The sequence below is a fragment of the Melopsittacus undulatus genome, chromosome 1 (genome assembly GCF_012275295.1).
Source record: "Melopsittacus undulatus isolate bMelUnd1 chromosome 1, bMelUnd1.mat.Z, whole genome shotgun sequence".
Lineage (NCBI taxonomy): Eukaryota > Metazoa > Chordata > Aves > Psittaciformes > Psittaculidae > Melopsittacus > Melopsittacus undulatus.
Genome location: NC_047527.1, coordinates 87,704,670 through 87,725,200, shown reverse-complemented (window position 1 = coordinate 87,725,200; position 20,531 = coordinate 87,704,670). Strand labels below are relative to the sequence as shown.

The window sequence follows — 20,531 nt, the reverse complement described above, 5'->3', positions numbered from 1 at the left end:
AAACAACCCTCAAACAAAAATTACATAAAAAAACAGCAAAACAACGAAACAATAACTGGGTTAAGCCAAACATGATTGGCCAAAGATTAAGTTGAACAAATTTGAAGACCTTTGCAGGAAAGGTAGTATTATACCACTGGATGGGTATTATCTGACTAGAAATACTTTTCGCAGTAGCAGTGGGTGTTCTCCAGCTTTCATAATAATGCCTCATTGTCAGTCAATATTTAACAGCATTTCAGCTATTATTTTCAGCACATTAAAAACATGCTTAAGATAAAACTTAGCTAGAAAGGTAGATTTTGTGTGTGTGTGTCATTTTCAGGTTCAAAATCAAATGAATGAAAATAATGTGGAAAATTAAAGACTCGAGACTACATTTACTATTGCCATTACAGCAAGCTGCATATGCAGAAATTATCAGTTGAAATTACTTCAAAATATGGGATGTGACATAACTAGACTCAGGTTTCATTGTACACTGTACACAAATTGCTGAATTAACCATGGGAGAAAAGAGAAAGCTTGGGGCCTACTTTTGTTTGTTTTTTTTTTTTCACTCAATGTCTTGATTGTAGGATTTAGGAAAGCTCTGCATCTCAAAACACCTTGTTTTGTGGAATGGCTTTCGGTTGGAAGGGGCCTTAAGGACCATCTAGTTCCAGCCCCCCTGCCATGGGAAGAGACACCTTGCTCTAGACCAGGTTGCTCAAAGCCCCATCCAATCTGGCCCTGAGCGCTGCCAGGGATGGGACAGCCACAACTTCTTTGGGCAGCCGGTGCTAATGCCTCACCCCCCTCACAGTAACACACTTCTCCCTAATATCTAATCTAAATCTACCCTCTTTCAGTTTCATCTAACAAAAAAATAATTTAAATCTAACAAATGAGCCACTGAGATGGAGATAACATATGACTTAAATATACATTGCCTAATACACTTTTCCAATTAAACCATCAAACATATGACTGAAAACTAGTTATTCTAAAGCAATGCAGAGTGCGAGATGCTAATAGCACCTGTTTCGGTAACATACTTTACCCCTGCTCCTTCCAGAGGAAGGTTTGCATACTGTGAAGAAAAACAACCAATCACCCAACAAATCCCAACCACAAACCCCTCACACCTCGTCCCCGAATTTTTCTTCTCCCCTCGCGGCACACCAGCAAAGACAAACCAAACTGCCATACCCTGCACTAAACGCAACTTAAGCTGAAGACACAGCCTCTTCAGCTGCCAAGTGTCCTCCCTCTCCCACCCATCCACAGGCAGCCCTCCCCACAGGGGCACCCAAGCAGTCCCGCCGCGCTCTGGGCGGGCAGGCTGAGGGGATACCCCTGGCGCCAAGAGGCCACACCGGCCCTCCGGTTGGAACTCCACAGCCCCAGCACGACCACTCGGGCGTTGAGGACTACCACCAGGCCTTCCCTAACAGTGCCTACATCCCAGACCCATACACCCAGCCGCCTTCTCCACAGAACAGACTGTCCCGCAACACCGCTGAGGCAGCGGCGCACTGCGCATGGGCACTCCTTGTAGAGACAGATAGCCCTCTCCCTCCCGCCCCCTTTTAGCCCGCCCTGGAAACGGAAGCTGTTGCACATGCGCGGGGCGGGGCCGGCGGAGGGGAGACGTGTGTTAAGCTCACGTGACCGCCACGCCTCCTTCCCCGGCGGAGCCACGTCCGCTGCGGCGCTAAGGGGCGGGGCGGAGCGGAGGCGCGGTGGGAGCGTGCGCGGATGGAGGCGGCCGACGCCGCCATTTAGATCGCCCGCAGCGGCAGGCGTCTGGCCGGGACCGGGTGTCGGGCAGGTCTTGTTGCTGCCGCCGCTGCCGCCGCAGTCACCATGAGGCGCCTGTCACAGCTGCTGTTGCTCGCCCTGCTCGCCTTCCCCGCCGCCCTGCTGCTCGGGGGCGCGCGCGGCGGCCCAGGTGAGGGGGGACCCGGTGAGAGAAGGCAAGCGGCCGTTGGGCAGTGGGGCTCTCCTGGGCGATGTAGGGGGTGGTGGGGAGAAGGAGCCGGGGCTTCTCCCACCGGGCTTGGGGAGCCCAGTGCCACCTTCGTGATCCGGTCGGAAGGAGGAGGTGGCGGTGGGCGCTGCTCATTCATAGCTGCCGTTCGTGGACGGCAGTGGTGCGTCCCCGCCACCCCGCGCACGTGGGCCGCCGCTGGGGCTGTCCTCGGGCCGGGCCGGGGTTCCCGTGCGGCTTCTGGTACTGTGGAGTCATGGCTGTGTTCCCGCCGGGTGTGCGGGCTTCTCTGGCACCGCAAACCGCGAGTCATGGTGTCAGACTGGGCGCTGCCACTGCCCGGGGCGCCGGGCTCGGGCCCACCCGTGAAATCGGCCTCGGGAAGCAGCGTGGGCGCGGCTCCCCCACTTAAAGCCCACTCGGGGATGTAGCAACTGGTTTGTGTCTGTCTTGGCTCCCCCTCCCAGGCGGGTCTGCTCTCGGCGGTGAACGGGTAGCAGATGCGCGGGCTGCCAGCCTGCCTGCCCACCTCTCCTCCCTTCGCCCCCCGAGTGTCCTTCAAATGGACGAGTACTAATCTCTGTTTACGCTGTCGTGTTATCTGATTCACGGTCTGAAAATCGCTTCCCTGCTACTAAATCTGGAGAGACGGCAGTGCAGCCATCTCTCCCTGCGCTTCCAGTGGGCTGCAGCACACCCACCCTATGCGTTAGTTCCTTCCCACCTCGGGCAGCTCTCCTTTCCCGCTGTTGCCACATCATCAGCCCTTCTGACATCCATTGAAGGACTGTAAGTTAGGGGGCTGAGAGAATGTGCTAGCACAGTTTCTTCTGAAGAATGCCTTTTACTTGCCTGTACGCTGTTCAGATACAAGGGTCTTAATAAAAAAAAATAGTTTGTAAAAGTCTTCATTTGTAGACTATCAAGTTTAAAACGTGGTGAAATAAAATTACAGTAGATAGTCTTAGGTTAAGTATTGCACGTGGTCGAGCAAAAGTCCTTGAGTGTACTTTCTAAAGACACTTGAGAGCAGATTGTATTTGCTTTTTCTAGCTCTCACTGACAATCCTGAAGTCCTTGTATAGATGCGTCCTGCTCAAGGATTTTTATTCCCCTTAAAAGTTATTAAGTATTTATTTTAAACGTGTACTCATAGCAATTAAAGCTTTCAGGCTTGTGTAACTCAAACATCCATTCATTCCTACTCTTTCATTTTTGGAAAACATTAGGTTTATTAAAACAAAAATCTTGTAGACTTTTTGTATGTTTTAAAAGTTCTCAGCCTAGCCTGCATGTGCTCTAAACTGGAGACGGACAGAACTTTGTCTGCCAATATTCATGCTAGTCATAGCCACCCAGTTTTTGAATATGTGAGACTTGGCACCATAAACGCAAAGAGGCATTGAATGGTGAGATTGCACTTGTCTTGGAGCTGTGCTCTGAAACCATGCTCTAGATCAGGTTTCTTTTCGGACTACTGTTACGGTTCTGTTGAACATGTGGATATAGTAGTCAATGATATCAATGGGAACATATTAATAAAAGACTTCTTTATCTTTTAAAGCTTCAATTAAAGTAAGTGCAAAAATAACTCTTAAGAACCTGTGGAAGTGTAGTCTTCTGATACTAACAGGTGGAAAGGGGACATACTAATTATTTGTTAAACTTACTAGGCTTAAAAGAAACAGTACTTATTAACTTTCTGGCAATAGCAATACCTTTTTTCACATTGGTAACGACACAACAAAATCTTTTCATGCATTGGTGTGTTCAAAAATTAAACAGTAGCTTTTAAATCAAGTAATTTGCCTTCTGTGAATTTAAGCATTGCTGTGTGAATGCTGAACTTCTTGTCATCCAGCTGTAAACGTTTTGGTTTTGAACTTAATGGCATATAAATAAGTAGTTCATAAAGTTGTTAGAGAAGGAAAAAGGCTGAAAGATACACACAGGTGATCATTTGAATGTGTGTCTTGCAGCTGAGGCTTCACAATGCTGTATTTGACAGATTTTTAAGAAATTCTTAAATTAAGTTGCAGATGTGTTATGTCAATTTTCTGTTGCTTAACTCAACATTGATAAGGCTTTCTTGTATTTGCATTTTGTTTTGGTAGGTTCCGGTTTATTAGTTGCAGCTCAAGATGCTACAGAAGATGAAGAAGCTGTGGAAGACACTGTAGTTGAAGATGAAGATGATGAAGCTGAAGTTGAAGAAGATGAGCCAACAGACTTGGTAATTGTACATGAACGCTACTTTGTTAGTCTGAATTAGACTAAAAGTGCTTGAAGCTAGATATTTAGGTATATTTAAATGTGAGTTAAATAACATTGTTATTTCCACATAGCTGTTTCCAAGTCTCCAGTCAAACTCATGTTCAGTTTGAAGTTTCAGAAGGATTTATCTTTTCTTCCTGAATTACCACATAAAAAATCACGTGGGGACAGTCCAGTTTCTGACTACCAAAGCTGCAGTTCACACAAAAGAACACCAAGTGAGAGAACCAGCTTCTCCTAGAAGCCCTTTGTACTTGTTTTTCTGCTTAAGCTGTGTCTCAGTAAGCTGAGATGGACATTGGAGTATAGGACTACTTCATTCTGGCCTATTTCATATTGATTGTCAAGGAGCAACAGAATCTTACTACTTAGTTAACCTCAATATTAATTATGAACACCTGGTTTTGCAGCCCATTTTTACTTGCTACTTTCCCAGTCTCCGACACTTGTTGACTGTATGTCTGTTTTACCAGTGGCCATACTGCTGTCACTTAGTTCAGCTTGAGCATTTAGATTCTATTCTTTTCCTTCCACGTCCAAACAGAGATATTACTGTTGCTTTCTGATTTCGATACAGCTAAATGCAGTTCTGATTAGCCACTGTGTCAAATACAAATAGAAGGATAAATGTTGAAAACAATGCTAATTGAACACAGAGGGAGAAAAGACTGTGTGCTAATCCAGTAACAGCAGGAATCAATACTAATGCTTGCCATGGTTGCATGCTTTGATGCATGTGATTCTCGTGAAACAAGGTGGTCTTTGCTTTACTGTTCATTATAGGATTTTTTCAAAAAAGTCTCTTCTCTTAGACAGAAGAAAAAGAGGAAGAAGACTTGTCAGGAGAACCTAAGGCCTCACCTAATGCTGATACAACCATCTTGTTTGTGAAAGGTGAAGGTAAGAGGCCTGTGCTTACGAGTACCATCTTCACTGTTGGTTAGGCTGCATCAATTTGTGCATAAAAATAAAAAACCCATAAAACTGAAAAAAAAGGAAGCATCTGTTTTAGACACTGTTTAGGAGCAGGTCTGGTGTATTAAGTTTCTAACAGTTGAATATCTTTTGTGTTTTAGACTTCCCAGCGAACAACATTGTAAAATTTCTGGTGGGCTTCACCAATAAGGGTACAGAGGATTTCATTGTTGAGTCTCTCGATGCTTCTTTCCGGTATCCTCAAGACTACCAGTTTTATATCCAGAACTTCACAGCTCTCCCTCTGAATACAGTAGTTCCACCACAGAGACAAGCCACGTTTGAGTACTCTTTCATCCCTGCTGAGCCTATGGGTGGTCGTCCTTTTGGATTAGTTATCAATCTCAACTACAGAGATGTAAATGTAAGCTTGATGTTGCAATTAATTTGAATCTTTCTAGTTGATGTGGAAATGTCAGGAAGGAACTGCTTAGTCAAGTTACTAACTGTTCAGAAAGAGACTGCCTTGTGGTTTTTAAGCAAATCAGAAGATACACAAGCACAGTAAGCGACTGTCTACGTATTTCACAACATCCCCCCATGTACGCTTGGTTCTGTATATTACCAACCTGAATCCCGTCTGCAGTCTTGACTTTGAGCAAATGAAAGACCAGTAGTTGCAACCTAGTGGAAGACTATCTGAAAGCATAAATGGGACTTAAAATAGGGGATTCTTTATTACTGCAGGTCAAAGCTTAACAGGCTTCTGTACCTTTGTGTTTTGATTGCTCTAGTAAAACCCCTTCATATGGAGTATCTTATGTTATAGGAAATGACATGTTGAAGGCTTTCTTGCTAATACCAGGACTGTTCTTTGCCTTGCACCAAAAAGTTTGCACTTCTTTGTGTTGAGTCGGACCTGCACTGCTTATAAAGTTAAGTCTTGTGCAGCAGTTACTACTTTCTAGAGTTTTTCCAGGAACATGGAAAAGGACAAACATCTGTGTATGTGCTCAAGAAATTAATTTAAAATGTTATGTGGAATCTTTTTTTACAGGGCAATGTGTTTCAAGATGCTGTCTTCAATCAAACTGTTACAATAATTGAAAAAGAAGATGGGCTGGATGGAGAAACGTAAGGAGGCTGGAGTTTCAAGTTTATTTGGCATACTGATAGAACAGGTTATTGATGGTGCCAGAGAGAATAGTTCTTATCTCCTGATTTTATTGAATGTTAGATCTGCTGTGTTTTGCTGATGGTGTAGCAGGCATTTGACTTGTACAACAGTGGACTGAAAATACAAACTTCTTCCCCAAAATTAAGTATTGTATTAGTAACTAGGGATTGTCATAATTGGTACTAAGTCATTGAGCAGTTTACACATCTGCTTTGGCTCACAGAGCTTAAGCCTGGAATACAGAATTTATGTCCAACTCTTGTATTTCAGGTAAAATTACTGAAAACAAACCAAAATGCATCAACTTAAAAATGATTGCATAGTTAGAATTCTAACTGTGGAACACAGAGACAGATAATCAAGGCCTTTTAAAGCTTTGCTGCCGACAAATTGGTATCCTAGCAGTATCTGATTTGCAGGAGTGTACTAAAAGCAAATAAAAGATTTTTAAGGCTTTTGTAAGGGGTTAAAGCTGTCACAAACGAATACTACCTTTGACCCAACATCTTGAGACATGGTACTGCAAAAGAGGTCCTAGCAATTACCTGATCTCAGTAACTATAAGTTTCCCAGTTTATTCAGCATTTTTCAGGTGTTGTGTTACTCAGAATTAAATTTAGGAATACAGTTCCTGAAATCCAAGTCAGAATAATTACTTGATATTTATTAGCACTTCAGTTTCAGAATTGTTTTCCCCACCTGGCCTATATGAAAGTTCTTGGGAAAGATCAAGGGGCATGGGGGCAAAGCTAGGCTTAGTTTCTCTGCCTCTCTTACTCTCTCACTTAAGATTTTTAGTTAATGGTTTCCTAAACTTTTTTTTAAAGGATCTTCATGTACATGTTCCTCGCTGGACTTGGTCTACTTGTCATTGTTGGCCTGCATCAGTTACTAGAATCTAGGAAGGTGGGTAGTGTATTTTGTCTGTGTAATAGTTGGTACGAGACCTGACTGATACAAAAAGAAATCAGTTCAGTAATTGCTTCTGGCATACAATGGTACAGGTAAAACTTCAGAAGCTTGACCTTATAGATGACTGGGAAAATCAGAGATTTTTGTAAGAAGATGTTCATAACTAGAGACATTTAGATGCTCTTTGGGTCTGCTCTTTGGCATCACACTGAAGTGGTTAAGCCAAAGTTTTGATACTGTCCAGCCACTGTCTTGTGTGCAGCTGTTCATTCAATATTTACTGGCTAGACTTTCCCCATGCTGTCTATTTCTGTCTATTAGTTTAATCTGGGTAAAACTTAGCTGTTTTTTCCAGTCTAGTCCTTTATTTAGTTCTTATTTATGCTTTGCCATAATGTTGATTAGGGCCTTCTGGATTCCATTTATAATGCTATAACAACTAAAGGTTTGTTTATGTAAGTGGACTGGCAAGTAAAAGCCATTGGAAGGTTAAGTCTCAATCTGTGTTCAGTGCATAAGTTATGTCTTTTTGCAGTCTGGTTTATGATACTTTTGAAGTTTCCATTGGGAAGAAATATGGAGTAATTACTGTGCCTTATAATCTTATTTTGCAAGGTGACATGTGAGAATATTGTTCCAATCTGAGAAGGTATAACAGAACTGGTCATCACATTTTGGTTAATCATCAGCCGTTTTTTGTAGCAGGTATAATGAACTTCCCCAGGCATGCATAAAATCTTTATATCTTTGTGCAGAATAAGTATTGTGAGTCCTTAAAAGGGGTAATGTCAAGCTTAGGTGAATAAATTGCTAGTGGTAAAGATAGTTAAAGCTAAGCTACAAAGACAGCTTCATACATTGACTAACCTTAAGTTTGTGTCTTAGTGAAATAACTGTAACTGACTAAATACAGCATTGTGTGTTATTTCTAATACTTGCACTACCAACACTTTGTGGAAAGAAAATCTTACTTCTTTCTTGAATTTTCAGAGGAAAAGACCAGTACAGAAAGTAGAAATGGGAACATCAAATCAGAACGATGTTGATATGAGCTGGATTCCCCAAGAAACTTTAAATCAAATAAGTAAGTAGCCTGCCTTCCATAAACTAGAGCAAAACTTCAATTAGTTGTAATTGAATAAGTAGCTGATACCAGTTTCTCAGAGCAGCATACCTATCTCCTAGGGAACAAAATTGTCTAAAGTGCTGTGCTTAATGATTGTAGACTATAATTATATTAGCAGCCTATTTTTTATAGAACAAACTTCACTGGCTGATACAATAATGATTATCAGTTACTTTAACAATTTGATCTCTAGACTCTTTTTCAACAGTATAAAATCTTTAACCAAAACCTGGATCACAAAGGATGTTTAAATAGGAGAAAATATCTGTCATCCCAAAATTTCTGTAAGTTGCTTGGAAGTTTGCCTCTAGACCAGAGTTTTAAATAAGCATTAGAAGTGTGTATTAACTAAAGCCACATGAAGACTTGGTGTTAATGTCCTTCACAACTCCAAAATGACTAAGTTCTGCTTGATATCTGAAATGCCAACAGTAAACCCAATATCTGATTTCTTTAGCCCATTTGTGTGTTTGTGGGTATTTCTAACTTCTCTTGCTGTTTCTTCTGTTTTGCTTTCCCATGGCTTCAGTGCAGAGTAGAAGAGGTGAGGCAAAGTGGTGACCTAAAGAGTGGAAGTGCTTAATGTGTTGTCGATGTGATAAGAAGGCATGGATAGGAGTACAACAGCTTCCTGCATGCAGTGATTGGTGGTGCAGCATGAACAGATTACAGAATAGACGCATGCAACCGCACAAACACATTTTATATACATATAAATTATGTTTTCTTATATTATAAAAATGTGTATGTATTATTTCTGGTTATATTGTAGTAACATAGTTTCAGTAGAATATTGCTGAAGTACTATTGTCTCCTCTTAACAGTTCCCAGTACCCTTTATCTAAAACACAGATGTGTATCTTGCCTGCCCTGCTACTTTAGTATAGTGTCAGGTTGATGTTACGTGAGGGATGTGGTTGTGATGACCAGTGGTTGAGCACATCTTGTCACAGTGAGAAACAAACCTGAGCCTTTGGTATAATAGTTTAATAGTGAGGCTTATCTTGGTATTCTTTATCCCAGGTAAATTCGTATCACCAGTAGCATTGGCTGGATAGCCTCATTTAGAGCACAACCTAGACAAAGAGAAGTGCTTTGAAAACCCTTTGCAGGAGCTACCATTACTTGAAAAAGACCACCATTTTGATGAAATGAGCATATTTTGGTCATTATTCAATGTAGAATGGCTAGAGACCTTAGCTCTGATATGAAGTTGTGCCAGGAGTTGATGACTTCACTTTATGGTTCCTTCACTCTTCTTAACTGCACTTACAGGTATAATAAGGACTATACCTATAAGTGTTTTACTTCAGAAAATGTAAGCTTTCTTGTACACTGTCTTCTGTGAGACACAAGAATGACAGTATAAAATCTAGACACAGTAATTTGAAAAACCTCCATCTAGCAAGGAAGACTGAAGCTCTAAATGCTGCTTTTTGGTTTGGTTTTTCTTTTTTTTTCTTTCAAAGAGCAAACTGTCTTTAAATGGGCTCAAATCCTGGCAAGTTTTGGTACTCTCTTCATCCCTTTCTTAAGATGAATAGGTATTCAGATCTTAATAACTGAAGTGGTTTGAAACCTGTGAGGGTTTTCTAGCTCTGGGTTAGTTAATTGGAACTCTGCACTACAGTCCTTTGAAATACTTGGCCTTCAAAATCCTCAGAGGTTCTTAACTATTTTACTTTTGAAAGACTCTTCATAGTGTACTGATTGGCTTGTAATAACAAGCTCCTTGTCTTCACACGTACTCAAAACAGCGAAATTACTGGTGATGGTTCTGTTTCAGAAAATGTGCATTTTTAAGTGAACAGATATACTTAGCAATTGTTTTAGCACTTCATACAAAGTCTTGTAGCTTCTCTACAATATTACAAGGACTGAAATTCTACCTACATAAGGACCATCATTGTAAAGGACAACTGTAGGCCTGTCATAGAGTCTTAAATGTTGATGTTTCTGGCATCCAGTAATCATACAGCTAAAGCTGGGTGGCTTTCCCATGAGCGATATCTGATCACAAAGTGACATCTTCATAGTTAAATGTGTGTGCTTCCTGGAAGTTTGTTTTTTTCACAGTCTTGCTGTTAATCTGTAGGAACATGGCAGTACTTCATGAAAAACAAAGATGTCTAAGGGAGGGTCAGTCACATTCTTCAGGCAGACAAACAGAACTAGTATTGATCAAAATAATTAACTTTATAAAAGTGTAATTATTAAACGTGATGCTTTTCTAAACAGCAGAGCATGCGGTTTCATCAGGAAATGGTGGGGGAGTTATTTTGGGTTTTGTTGTGTTGGATTTTTGGTTTTTTGCATTTTAGTAACTGGCAAATTGAACACACCTCTGCCTTGGCGCTGCATGTTACAGAATAGGAACATTATTTTTTGTTACCTTCTATTTAGTATGCTAATGATTTAGTTGTTTGAAGTGGCTTCTCTGTGGTGGTGCATTGCACTAGAAGGGCAGCTTGGCTTCTGTTAGGGAGGGAGAAAAATACATGGTCATATCATATCTAATCTGAAGTAACTGTAGCAGCTGATAGAACTATCTTCTTTTTTTTTCTAGATAAAGCTTCACCAAGGAGGTTGCCCTACAAGAGGGCACAGAAGAGATCAGTGGGCTCTGATGAGTAAATGTTAACTAGTGCAACAGTTGAACCTTTACTAATCCTGCCTGTTTGGGTTTTTTGGATTGGAGTAGTGCAGAGAATCCATACCACCATAAGGAAAATACTGCTAAACTTTTGGACTGAACAGATTTAACTGAACGGTGTTAATATTACTGAAAATGCACTTCTCTGATTTGGGTTTTTTTTTTTGTTGTTTGTTTTTTTTGGGGGGGGGGGTGTTTGGTTTGGTTTTGATTGTTGGGGGGGATGGAAGGGGATGGTAGCCATTAAGATTTATGCTTGTGTGTGTAAGCAGTTGGTCTTAACAGAACTATGTTACCTGAAATGTGCCTTTAGAGTTCTTTGTAATGCTGGCTTGTCATCTGTACGCTGTCTTGGAAGGGTTTTTCCCCTCCCCCTAATCTGAATGTCTAGTGACTTTAATCGGTCTTGATTGTATTATGTCTGTATCAAAATCTGTATGCATTTTTTTCAGCAAGTAACTTATTCTCTCCAGTGTGCACACACTGAAGCTTGTGTGTGTGGTCCTACTTCAGTGTTGAGGCACTGATCATCTAGGTTTCTGCATAGTTTGCATTCTAAAGGCACAATTGGGTGTAACTGCTTGTAGTGGTAGATATTTTGCTGCTGGCTTGATCTGGGCATGCAGTGACCTAAAGATCTGAACTTACCTGCATAGATGTTAGGAATACTCTTACACAGCAGCGGAACTTGTGAAGCATGGAATTCGTGTGCTGAATTGGTATTACTACATAAATCTTTTTTATACCCAACTTGTTAAATGTTATTGAGTTGTGCCAGCATCTTAGGTATTCCTGTTGTAGTGGTAGCTCTGCAATGTTTACTCAAGAAATTACTGAATAAGCCACAACTTTTCAGTAAGTTCTTGGTTCTCTTACAAAAACTAGAATGTTGTATGTATCAAATTGTGGACTTTTCTTGGAGTTTTACATGGGGCAAGGACTTTGCATTTTCTGTGCACACTTGAAACTGAATTTGAAAAACTGTTAGCTTCAAATAATCTTTTTAAATGCAAACTATTTAATTTACCCTTTGCAGTTTTTGAATCTCAAAACTTTTATACATTGGTCACAGTGATTTTATCACCTTTCCTGCTAGTAATATAGATGCATACCCATTGTTGACTACCTGTTGGTTCAGTACTAAAGCAGAAAAGCTGTATGTAGTCAAAATGGAATTTTCTTTTGTGGCAGGCATAGCTGTGATTGCCAGGTGTTGATCCACATCCATTGCATTCAGGAACTTACAGTAAAAAGTAGATAATGCAGAGCTGTCAGTTAGCTGCCATTCAGGCACTTGGACAAGGCTTCAGTTGCAGCATTCTCAGCTGCATCTCTTCCTGGGTGTGATGTTGTCTGGAAGGTTGTTGAGTTCAGGAAGAGGCATTGATCTGAGACTTCTGTTTTCTTCTTTTTCTCCCCTTCCTGATCCCCATATGTGAAAGCACCTTTTTAGATATAAACTTGCTCTGTAGGGACTGAGCTTCTGAGCCAGTGAATGCTGAGCAATACTTCCAAATCATATCATAGCAATTTTGATGCATCTGAGCTCTGAAACTGCGATCTGTACTAGCACTATCTTACTATATACTTTTTCAGAATGAACTGTGAAGATGTTCTTGACTCATCTTGCTATGGAACAGATTAAAAATAGGAAAAGCAACCCCAAAGGTGCTTCAACTTCCTGATAGTGTAACAGGCAGAATATTTTTAATAGTTAAGATTGTTGAATTGTCATACAGATTGTTTAGCAAGCAGTTGCATGCTACCTTCATAAGAGGTATCTCCACTCAGATTGTGTGGAACAGCTTTGTTTGCTGTTAGTGATGTAATCTGACTGATCCTGTGGTAGGTTTATGGATGTATATTTCAGTTTACATTGATTCCACAAACTGTCTCGTACTACATGCATTGTATACTAAAGCCCTATAGCTATTGCAGCACCTGATGTACTGAACTAAGTTCCTGCTCCTGGATTATGTCTCTAACCTAAAATCAAGATTTTTTTAAAATTTTCTTTTAATGGGTAATCTTAAACTGTATACTGTAATTCTTCCCAAGAGAGGAAAAGTACTGTTTAGAGAGGGTGATGATAAAAGTTACTCCAGATACAGTGGTACTCCAGGAAAAAAAGAGGGTCAGGACAGAGGGTATTAATTTGTAATATCGTAGTTTTATTTCTTCAGATGAATAGTTTAAAAGTCCTCACAGATTCAGTTCTGGAGCAAGTTAGGCCTTCAGAAATATTACACTGGCCAGGACTTAAGAGAAGCTGAAGACTGAAGCACTGTACAAGTAAGAAATAAGTATTTGAAGGTTTTGGCTTTCTTCTCTGTACTCAGTTAACATCCAAATGCTTAAGTTCCAAGTGTGAAAGAAGAGAGCATATAGCTTAGGAACTCGCATAGGAACTAGCAATAGGAATGTCCAGTTGTACCAAAACTGTCTTTCTGATCATACTACTTGGCATTCACTGTGGAGGGTTCATAGTAACTTTCTCAGCCAGTACAGTTCATAGGAACAGTGGTCAGCAGTCCATTACTGCTCATGATAAATGAAGTAACAGTTTTGAATTCCGTGTTTCTTGTTGGTTTGCTGTAGCTGAAATTTAGCAATAACATTGTGTACAGTGGTATTCGAACTTTGGCATCTCTTACATTATTTCTAGTAAATAAGACATTCTGTGACGCTTGGATTTCTTCAAATAGGAAAGCACAGTTGTTGCTGTATCCTGTCAGTTAACAACTTTTATTTTGGTACTTGAATTTTCTACTCAATTTTTAAACACATACTGATAGCTTTGGTGTCAGAGATATGTTACTAGGTATCATTCTCAGCTGAGTAGGGTACAGTTTCATTGACTTTAAGATGGAAAAGCAACAGTTCTGCCTGTCTCTACGCCACCCCTTTGCATGTGGCATCACAAGCATTTGTATAATCCAGCATTCTTAGCAGCCTAGTTTTCAGCAAGCTTACTACACTACCACACAACTGCTCATGTTAGCTAATGAGAAGAGGAACAATGACTATGAAAGAAGATGTGGGCTAAGGTTTCTTCTGTGTTAGTAAGAGATGCTGAAATAAGTTTTAGACCACAAATAAACCGTGGCGTTAGTGTGAAGGACCACTGTTCATTCCTTTCACAGCTCCTTAGCCAGTTCAAAAAATTGCAGAGACTTAATGAGCCTATATTTGGGGCAAGAAAAGGCTTTAGAGTTCATGTCTACCATGACATCAAATCATTAATTTAGCTAAACTTGAACCACATTTGATTCTTGCAGGCTTGTATGCTGCCTGCTTTGTGACAGCAGTTCATTTTTTCCCCTGTATCATTTAATCTGAGAAAGAAGAGTGGCTGCTGTCAGACTAAAGGATGAAGTATCATCTTATTCTTCATGTAGAAAATAATTGTAGGCCATGGAGACAAATGGAGCAGACTCGATGGCAGTACTTCTGCTTGTTTCAGACACTTATGCTGAACATCTTCCTTACCTTGGAATTGATATAACTAAAAGCCCCTTTGACTCCTTATTCCTGGAATGTGTGGTGCTCAACCAGTTGTTGCAGTTGAAAGCTCTGAATTCAGGGAAGCAGCAGGAAAGTCAAGTACTAGCATAGGCTGGTTATCCTGTTTTTCAGTGTGCCTCATGTACTGAGCAGCAGTTAAGAGTCTGTTCTCTTTCTTTCTTCAAAGGAAAGACAGTACCTACCTCATATGAGTGACACAAGGGCTGTTCAGGAGTGTTTTGATGTTACTTGAGACTTGCACAATACAGTCCATGGAGAGAGTAAGACATAGTACTAGTGTAGTTTGATGGTAACTATATAGATTCATGTTATACCAGTTTAATCCCCTCACTGAACAGAATTCAGCAGCTTTACACCCGGACTTTTCTTAAACAGAGGAATTGCGGTTCCGGAGGAGAGCAAGGCCAGAAAGATCTCAGTTTCTGCAAGAGTTTATAGGTGGGCTAAATAACATTCTTTTGACATTTTTCCATTAATCTTTAAATTTTCCCAGGGATTTTTTTTTTAATCAAGTGATATTTATATCATTTATGATTGTTTGTGCTGATACAATCAACAGTCAGTTTAAGAATGACTCTTTTGGATGATTAAGTTCAGATGATGTACTGCAACTGAAGTGTTAACGTTTACTTTCTTACCTGCTGACTTGTGTTTATAAGTGAGATCAGATCTCTTGGGGGGTAAAAAAAAAATGACTGCAGGTTTTTTTGTAAAGTAAACTTGATTTTCTTTTTTTTTTTTTTAGCATTGTGTAGCTTTTCTTTTTTTTTTTTTAATAAAGCATGAGAATGGCACCAAAAAGCCTGAGTGGGAGCTGGTGCTCTTGTCCTTGATAACCAACCTGTAAGAGCAAATGTGCAGAGTAAAAACATTCTATTCTTTACAAGCTGCTTTGCTACAAGCTGATTTGGAATGGGAATAATAAGGAAGTATTCTGTGATGTTTCGGACAATGGACTAATAGTAAGATTCTGTAAGAATAAGGGGAGGACCCTGGGAAAATGTTCAGTAAATTCTTGAATCCTGATGCATTCAGACTGAGCCGTACTCCCCTGCATTTCCAGAAAGAATAACCTATTGTTGAACTGTAAGCACCATTTAAGAATCTGGTAAGATTCTTAAAGGCTGCTGAAGTATAAGGTTATAACAAACCTCATTAAGTGCATGCTGTTGCCTGACCAAGAGCGCACTCATATTCCAGGCAGTAATACTGACAGTAGCAGTGCAGGCAGGTGTACTGCATACAAGCGGAAGGTAAGACTTGGGGAGGGGAGGTGGGGAGAGAGAGGAAAAAGGGGGGAAGCTAACAAAAGCAAAAGGAAGAAATGACGTAAAAATAAAAAACGCCTGTATATGTGAACCATTTCTGTGGATAAATAAGGGAAAATTAAAAGCAGATCTGTTAAGATGTTCTTTTAGCTCCCAGAGAACATAAAAAACAGCTTTTAAATTTGAAGTTTGCCTCATCTTTCTTTGAAAAGATGAAGATTTTTGAGACTTCATACTGGCCTCTGTTCTTTCTGAGTCAGTTGCTATAGTCTTTAACTTCAGTAGGCTGGATTTCTGTCCCCTCATGTTCATAATCTTGATGATAAATTTATATTAACCAAGATGCAGTAAGATTTCAGCATTACAACATTCCAGCCTTTTAACTGCTGAAGAAAAACTTGCCACACTGCCTCATCACTTTGGGTCTGTTCAGCTTACATGGAAACCACAGTTTGTCTTGCCTTAACTCAGTTTTCCCTGTACCACTTAAATTGACATAAAGAAACTGTAACATAAGAGCTGGATCTTTCACACAGCAGGAGTTAAATGTACATAGCTACACAAGCAAGAGGAATTTTCAAGATAACTTCATTTAGAGTTCTATTGAAACAGATACAGTCCTTCCCTGCAGGGCCTGGATGGAGTGAGGCAGTACATTTTCATCCAGATGAAGCTCTATGGGGGGACCATGTGTGACTAAAGCATTTACCCTGAAGATAAAATACAACGCTGGGTTCACTGGATGGAATCACTATAGCCAGCAATACCAAAAGCTGCCAGCTGAGGGATCACCTAAGCCAGTGCCAGCTGTTCATTGTAGCAGATGGGCTCAGGAGAGCTTCAGTTCAGGCTCAAAGGGCAGCATTGTAAATAGGCCAGAGCAGCCACGTCTGGCTTTTCCTGATCATTCTTTGCTCTGTCTTGATCACCGAATGAAATCTGAGCCTTTCTGTGCCTTTGAGTAAGTCTGTGACAATGTGCAGCTGAAACTCTGAAAGCTGCCAATACTAGTGTCCTGCATTTGGTTCCAAAAATGAAAATCAGGGCTATAGGTACCTAAAGGGCCCAGCCTAAGGCATTTCAGAAGCGGCAATAATAGGGATGCTGCATACACACTGCCTCTTTGTCATCTGGTGTCCTGGTCCTGGGCTCTTCAGCAAGGTTTCCTGCAAGTAAAGCTAGATTAAAGAGTATTTCTTCCATGGAAGATGAATCAAATGTTCCTGTCCATCCAGAGCCCTGAAACATACATACTTCCTCACACAAGCATGGATCCACAGCACTACAAAGCAAGCAGTGCGCAGGACCATGCTCGATGCCAGCCTCAGCTGGCAGGCCCACCAGTAAGTTTCCAAAAGAGACAGAAAGAAAGAACAAACTGTCTTTTGTAGCAGGAGTCTGCACAGAAAGGAGGAAAGTCTTAAAATACCCTATTGCGGGTTTCCACTGGAAAGGAAGAGCTAGGATTTAAATAGCTTCGGGTGACTATCACATACAGTATGACAAACATTGCCACCAAAATAACAGGTTATAATTAGAAGCAAGTGTAAATACTCTAACGGACTTGATTATGAAATGTGTTACGTTTTCCTTAGAGCAACTATTTAAGACTTAGTTAATGCTTGGTTAGTGGTACTAGTGGTTCATTCATACAGAGTAGAGGTGTTTCTCACAGCTGGAAATGACATTTTGTCCAACTAATCCTAATTGGTTGCTACTATAAGCAAGCTGAAAACTAAGCAGCATGTCTTGCTGTCAGGCACCACAGGAAAGGTAACCTTCCAGAAAGGAAAAGACCTCCAACAAAACCTATGAAATAGGATTTAGCTTGTGCTTTAAAAACCACACTACACAGGGACCATCTCCTTTCCAATGTATTGTTAGTGTGACAGGCTGTGCTACTGCAGCATCCTATTGCCATTCACCCTCCCAGCTGAAAGGCATGATGAGGACCATGTGTGAGGCATTAGTTGCAGTCATAGAGCCAGAACCATCACTGGCTCCACTCAGTGGTGTTACTCCATCCTCATACAGGGCAAGATGTTCCCCCTAGGTCCCGTTGAGACTGAACTCCCTCTGCCCCTATTAACAAATAGTGTTTCACTGGGTGTCCTGCTCCTTCAGTTAGGTGCCGCACCCTGTGTGCTTACTCCTTTTTTCCTTTAGTGAGGATCCCCAAGGGCCATTGCTCCATGGTTGCTGTTTTGCTGGATTTGTAGAACTGCACCAAAACAGATGGCACTGATTCACTGCAGCAGTAACAAATACAGGCCACCAAGGACCCACTGACAAACTGTGAAACATCCCTCAGCTGCAGCTCAATAAGACACTGGCACAGGAACCCCAGGAGGAGCTGCTATCACTTTTAATTAAGTGTTGTTCCAAATAAGTACCTTCATTTATTAGCAGGTGTGTTACAGCTGCTAAAGAGAATATTTTGGTTCAGAACTAGGTTTCAAAACTGTCTATGAGAGGTGCATTCACCATAAAGCAATAACCAAATGCATTAAAAGCAGCTTGTGGCTCTATCTTGTGCCAAAGTGCATTGCCATGAGGTGCACAGGTTCCTCAATACACCGGCTCCCTTCCTCTCCGTTACCTGCAGCTCTGGGAAGCTTTTCTGCCCAGCTCAGTGCTAATGCTGGGTTTCAGGTAGCTGCACTACAACAGTTCCAACTCCAAAAGATACTGGCAGCTAACCACCTAGACAGGAGCTGAAAAACCAGACCCACTGTGTAGTGGTGTAGGCTTTGCAGGTTGTTGGGTACACACAGGCAGCTGCCATGCTTTGATTTTCTCCAGCTGTGGAGTACAATGGACCTGATGTATGTAACCTTGAAGCCTGTGAAGCCTCAGTTGCATAAGCACCTCAAAGGCAGTGGGTGAAATGGTGTTAAGTATCCTGCCACCACAAAGGGATTGGCAAAGTGAGCAAATGCACAAGTATCGCTCAGCACATGTCCTCTCATGTTCTACTTCTTCCCCAGCCACTGCCTGGGAACCCTGTGTATCAAGGAGGGCTGCATTTCACTAGAAACAGAGGAAAGTGGCAATGAGAAAGGTTATGGCTTTTGTTTACAGACAGGTTTTATCCACTTTTCCATTCCCAAGCACAGGTTACATGGAAAAGCTCGAGTTGCAGACACCTGGGAGAAGTACTTGCTGGTCAAAGCAAGCCTATGTCTCACAACTAGCACTGCTGTCACCCTAAAATGAAACACAAATACTTCTTCTGGGTGCAGATTCATTATCAATCAGATGCTGCTTGTTTAGAACAACAAACATAGCTGCAAATCTAAGCCCTTGTCCCTCTCTGTACAATCAGATAACAGGAGATGGGAGGGAAGGTTAACCAAGCCATTGTTTCAGTTACCCAAATGTGACTGAACTCACTCCTGTGCCCACTCCCTGTCTGAGGGCAGGGGCTGCCAGTCCTGTGTGCACACACACTTGTGGAAGATCAGTTTTTCTACATACTTGCTGCAAAGAGGGTGGTGAGGCACTGGAATGGGTTGCCCAAGGAAGTGGTGAATGCGCCATCCCTGGCGGTGTTCAAGGCCAGGTTGGACAGTGCCTTGGGAGACATGTTCTAGGGGGGCTGGAACTAGATGATGTTAAGGTCCTTCCCAGCCCCATCCATTCTATGAGTCTATGATTCTATGTTCTGCTGCTCCTGCCATCCCAGCTGCAGGCATCATGTGCTGCATTAGAGCCACCAGCCCCTGTGGCTGATGTTCTGTCCAAATCCTTGCCCATTTGTATGAGCACCTTGGCCACGCTCCCTGTGTGCTTACAGGTAAAAACTACGGGTGGGAAGTGAGCCCACAGCAGAACCAGCCTTTATTGTATTAACCTCTGCCTCTGGGAGCAGGAAAAGAGATCAGGCCTTCCATGATGAAAAGCCTTTTCCCCAGCAAACTGCTCTTACAGCCTCCTGTTCACTGATGTTTGTAAACTGCCTCACAGCCCTTTGCAGAAGGGCACTAGGGAAGTCCAGACACTGTCACAGCAGTATATTCTAGATGTCCATCGTCCAGTTTCCTCATACACTCCTGGCAGTTTTCCCTGACAGAGGAGATGAATCTGGCACAGGAGAAATAAACAAGCACAGCGAAGGAGAAAGCTATTTTCAGTTCTACTACACCAAGAACTGCTGCAAGGTTTTCTACCACGTTGCACAGTGAGGTTCAGTGAGCCAGAGAACTCTGCCCACTTACTTGTATTTAACATATGAAAAACTCCCACTTCCTGTGAATGGGCTGTTTAGATTGAGGGGAGTTGAGCACTGGAAGCAGGAGGCAGTAGCAGAGTCTCTGGAAAGCCTCGCCAATGCTTCTCAACTCATCTTTACCTCATTTCAGCTCTACAGGGTTATTTCAGAGTCATCCTGAAAGGAAGGCTTGAAGGCTCCTTAACCCCTTACCTAGGAAGACCCTGAGAGTTTTCATTGCCCTAGAGAAATCTATCAGCTTTTTCTACTGTCAGGCACTCCACTAACGCATGCGTGCAGGTAATACGCCACTTACCTGAGGCAGCCAGCAACAGCAAGGTAGATGTTCCTGTATCTTTAAGCATCCTATTCCATGCAGCAATGTGCCAGGAGCCTGCATCTTTGAGCAGACCGATGTTCTTCTCCTCCGTCTTTGTCCTGGGTGTGAATCCACTCAGTTATTTGGGCGAAAGAGAAAAAGATCATTCTGGAAAAAACA

At 41.7% G+C, this 20,531-nt stretch overlaps 1 protein-coding gene across 1 annotated transcript; it reads left to right on the top strand.

Moving 5' to 3' along the window:
• The first annotated feature begins 1,700 nt into the window (after positions 1 to 1,700).
• SSR1 (signal sequence receptor subunit 1) lies at positions 1,701 to 11,214 on the top strand. The gene is made up of 8 exons (XM_005149910.4): positions 1,701 to 1,933; positions 4,087 to 4,205; positions 5,059 to 5,146; positions 5,323 to 5,585; positions 6,219 to 6,295; positions 7,166 to 7,244; positions 8,241 to 8,334; positions 10,943 to 11,214. Exons 1-8 carry the CDS (start codon positions 1,849 to 1,851, stop codon positions 11,008 to 11,010), a joined length of 873 nt encoding a protein of 290 aa, XP_005149967.1. The 5' UTR covers positions 1,701 to 1,848; the 3' UTR covers positions 11,011 to 11,214.
• Positions 11,215 to 20,531: the final 9,317 nt, after the last annotated feature.

Coding starts and splice junctions, on each gene's coding strand:
- SSR1 (XM_005149910.4), top strand. CDS start 1,849: ATGAGGCGCCTGTCACAGCTGCTGTTGCTCGCCCTGCTCGCCTTCCCC. Junction 1,934..4,086: donor GGGCGCGCGCGGCGGCCCAG/GTGAGGGGGGAC, acceptor TTGTTTTGGTAG/GTTCCGGTTTATTAGTTGCA. Junction 7,245..8,240: donor AGTTACTAGAATCTAGGAAG/GTGGGTAGTGTA, acceptor TTGAATTTTCAG/AGGAAAAGACCAGTACAGAA.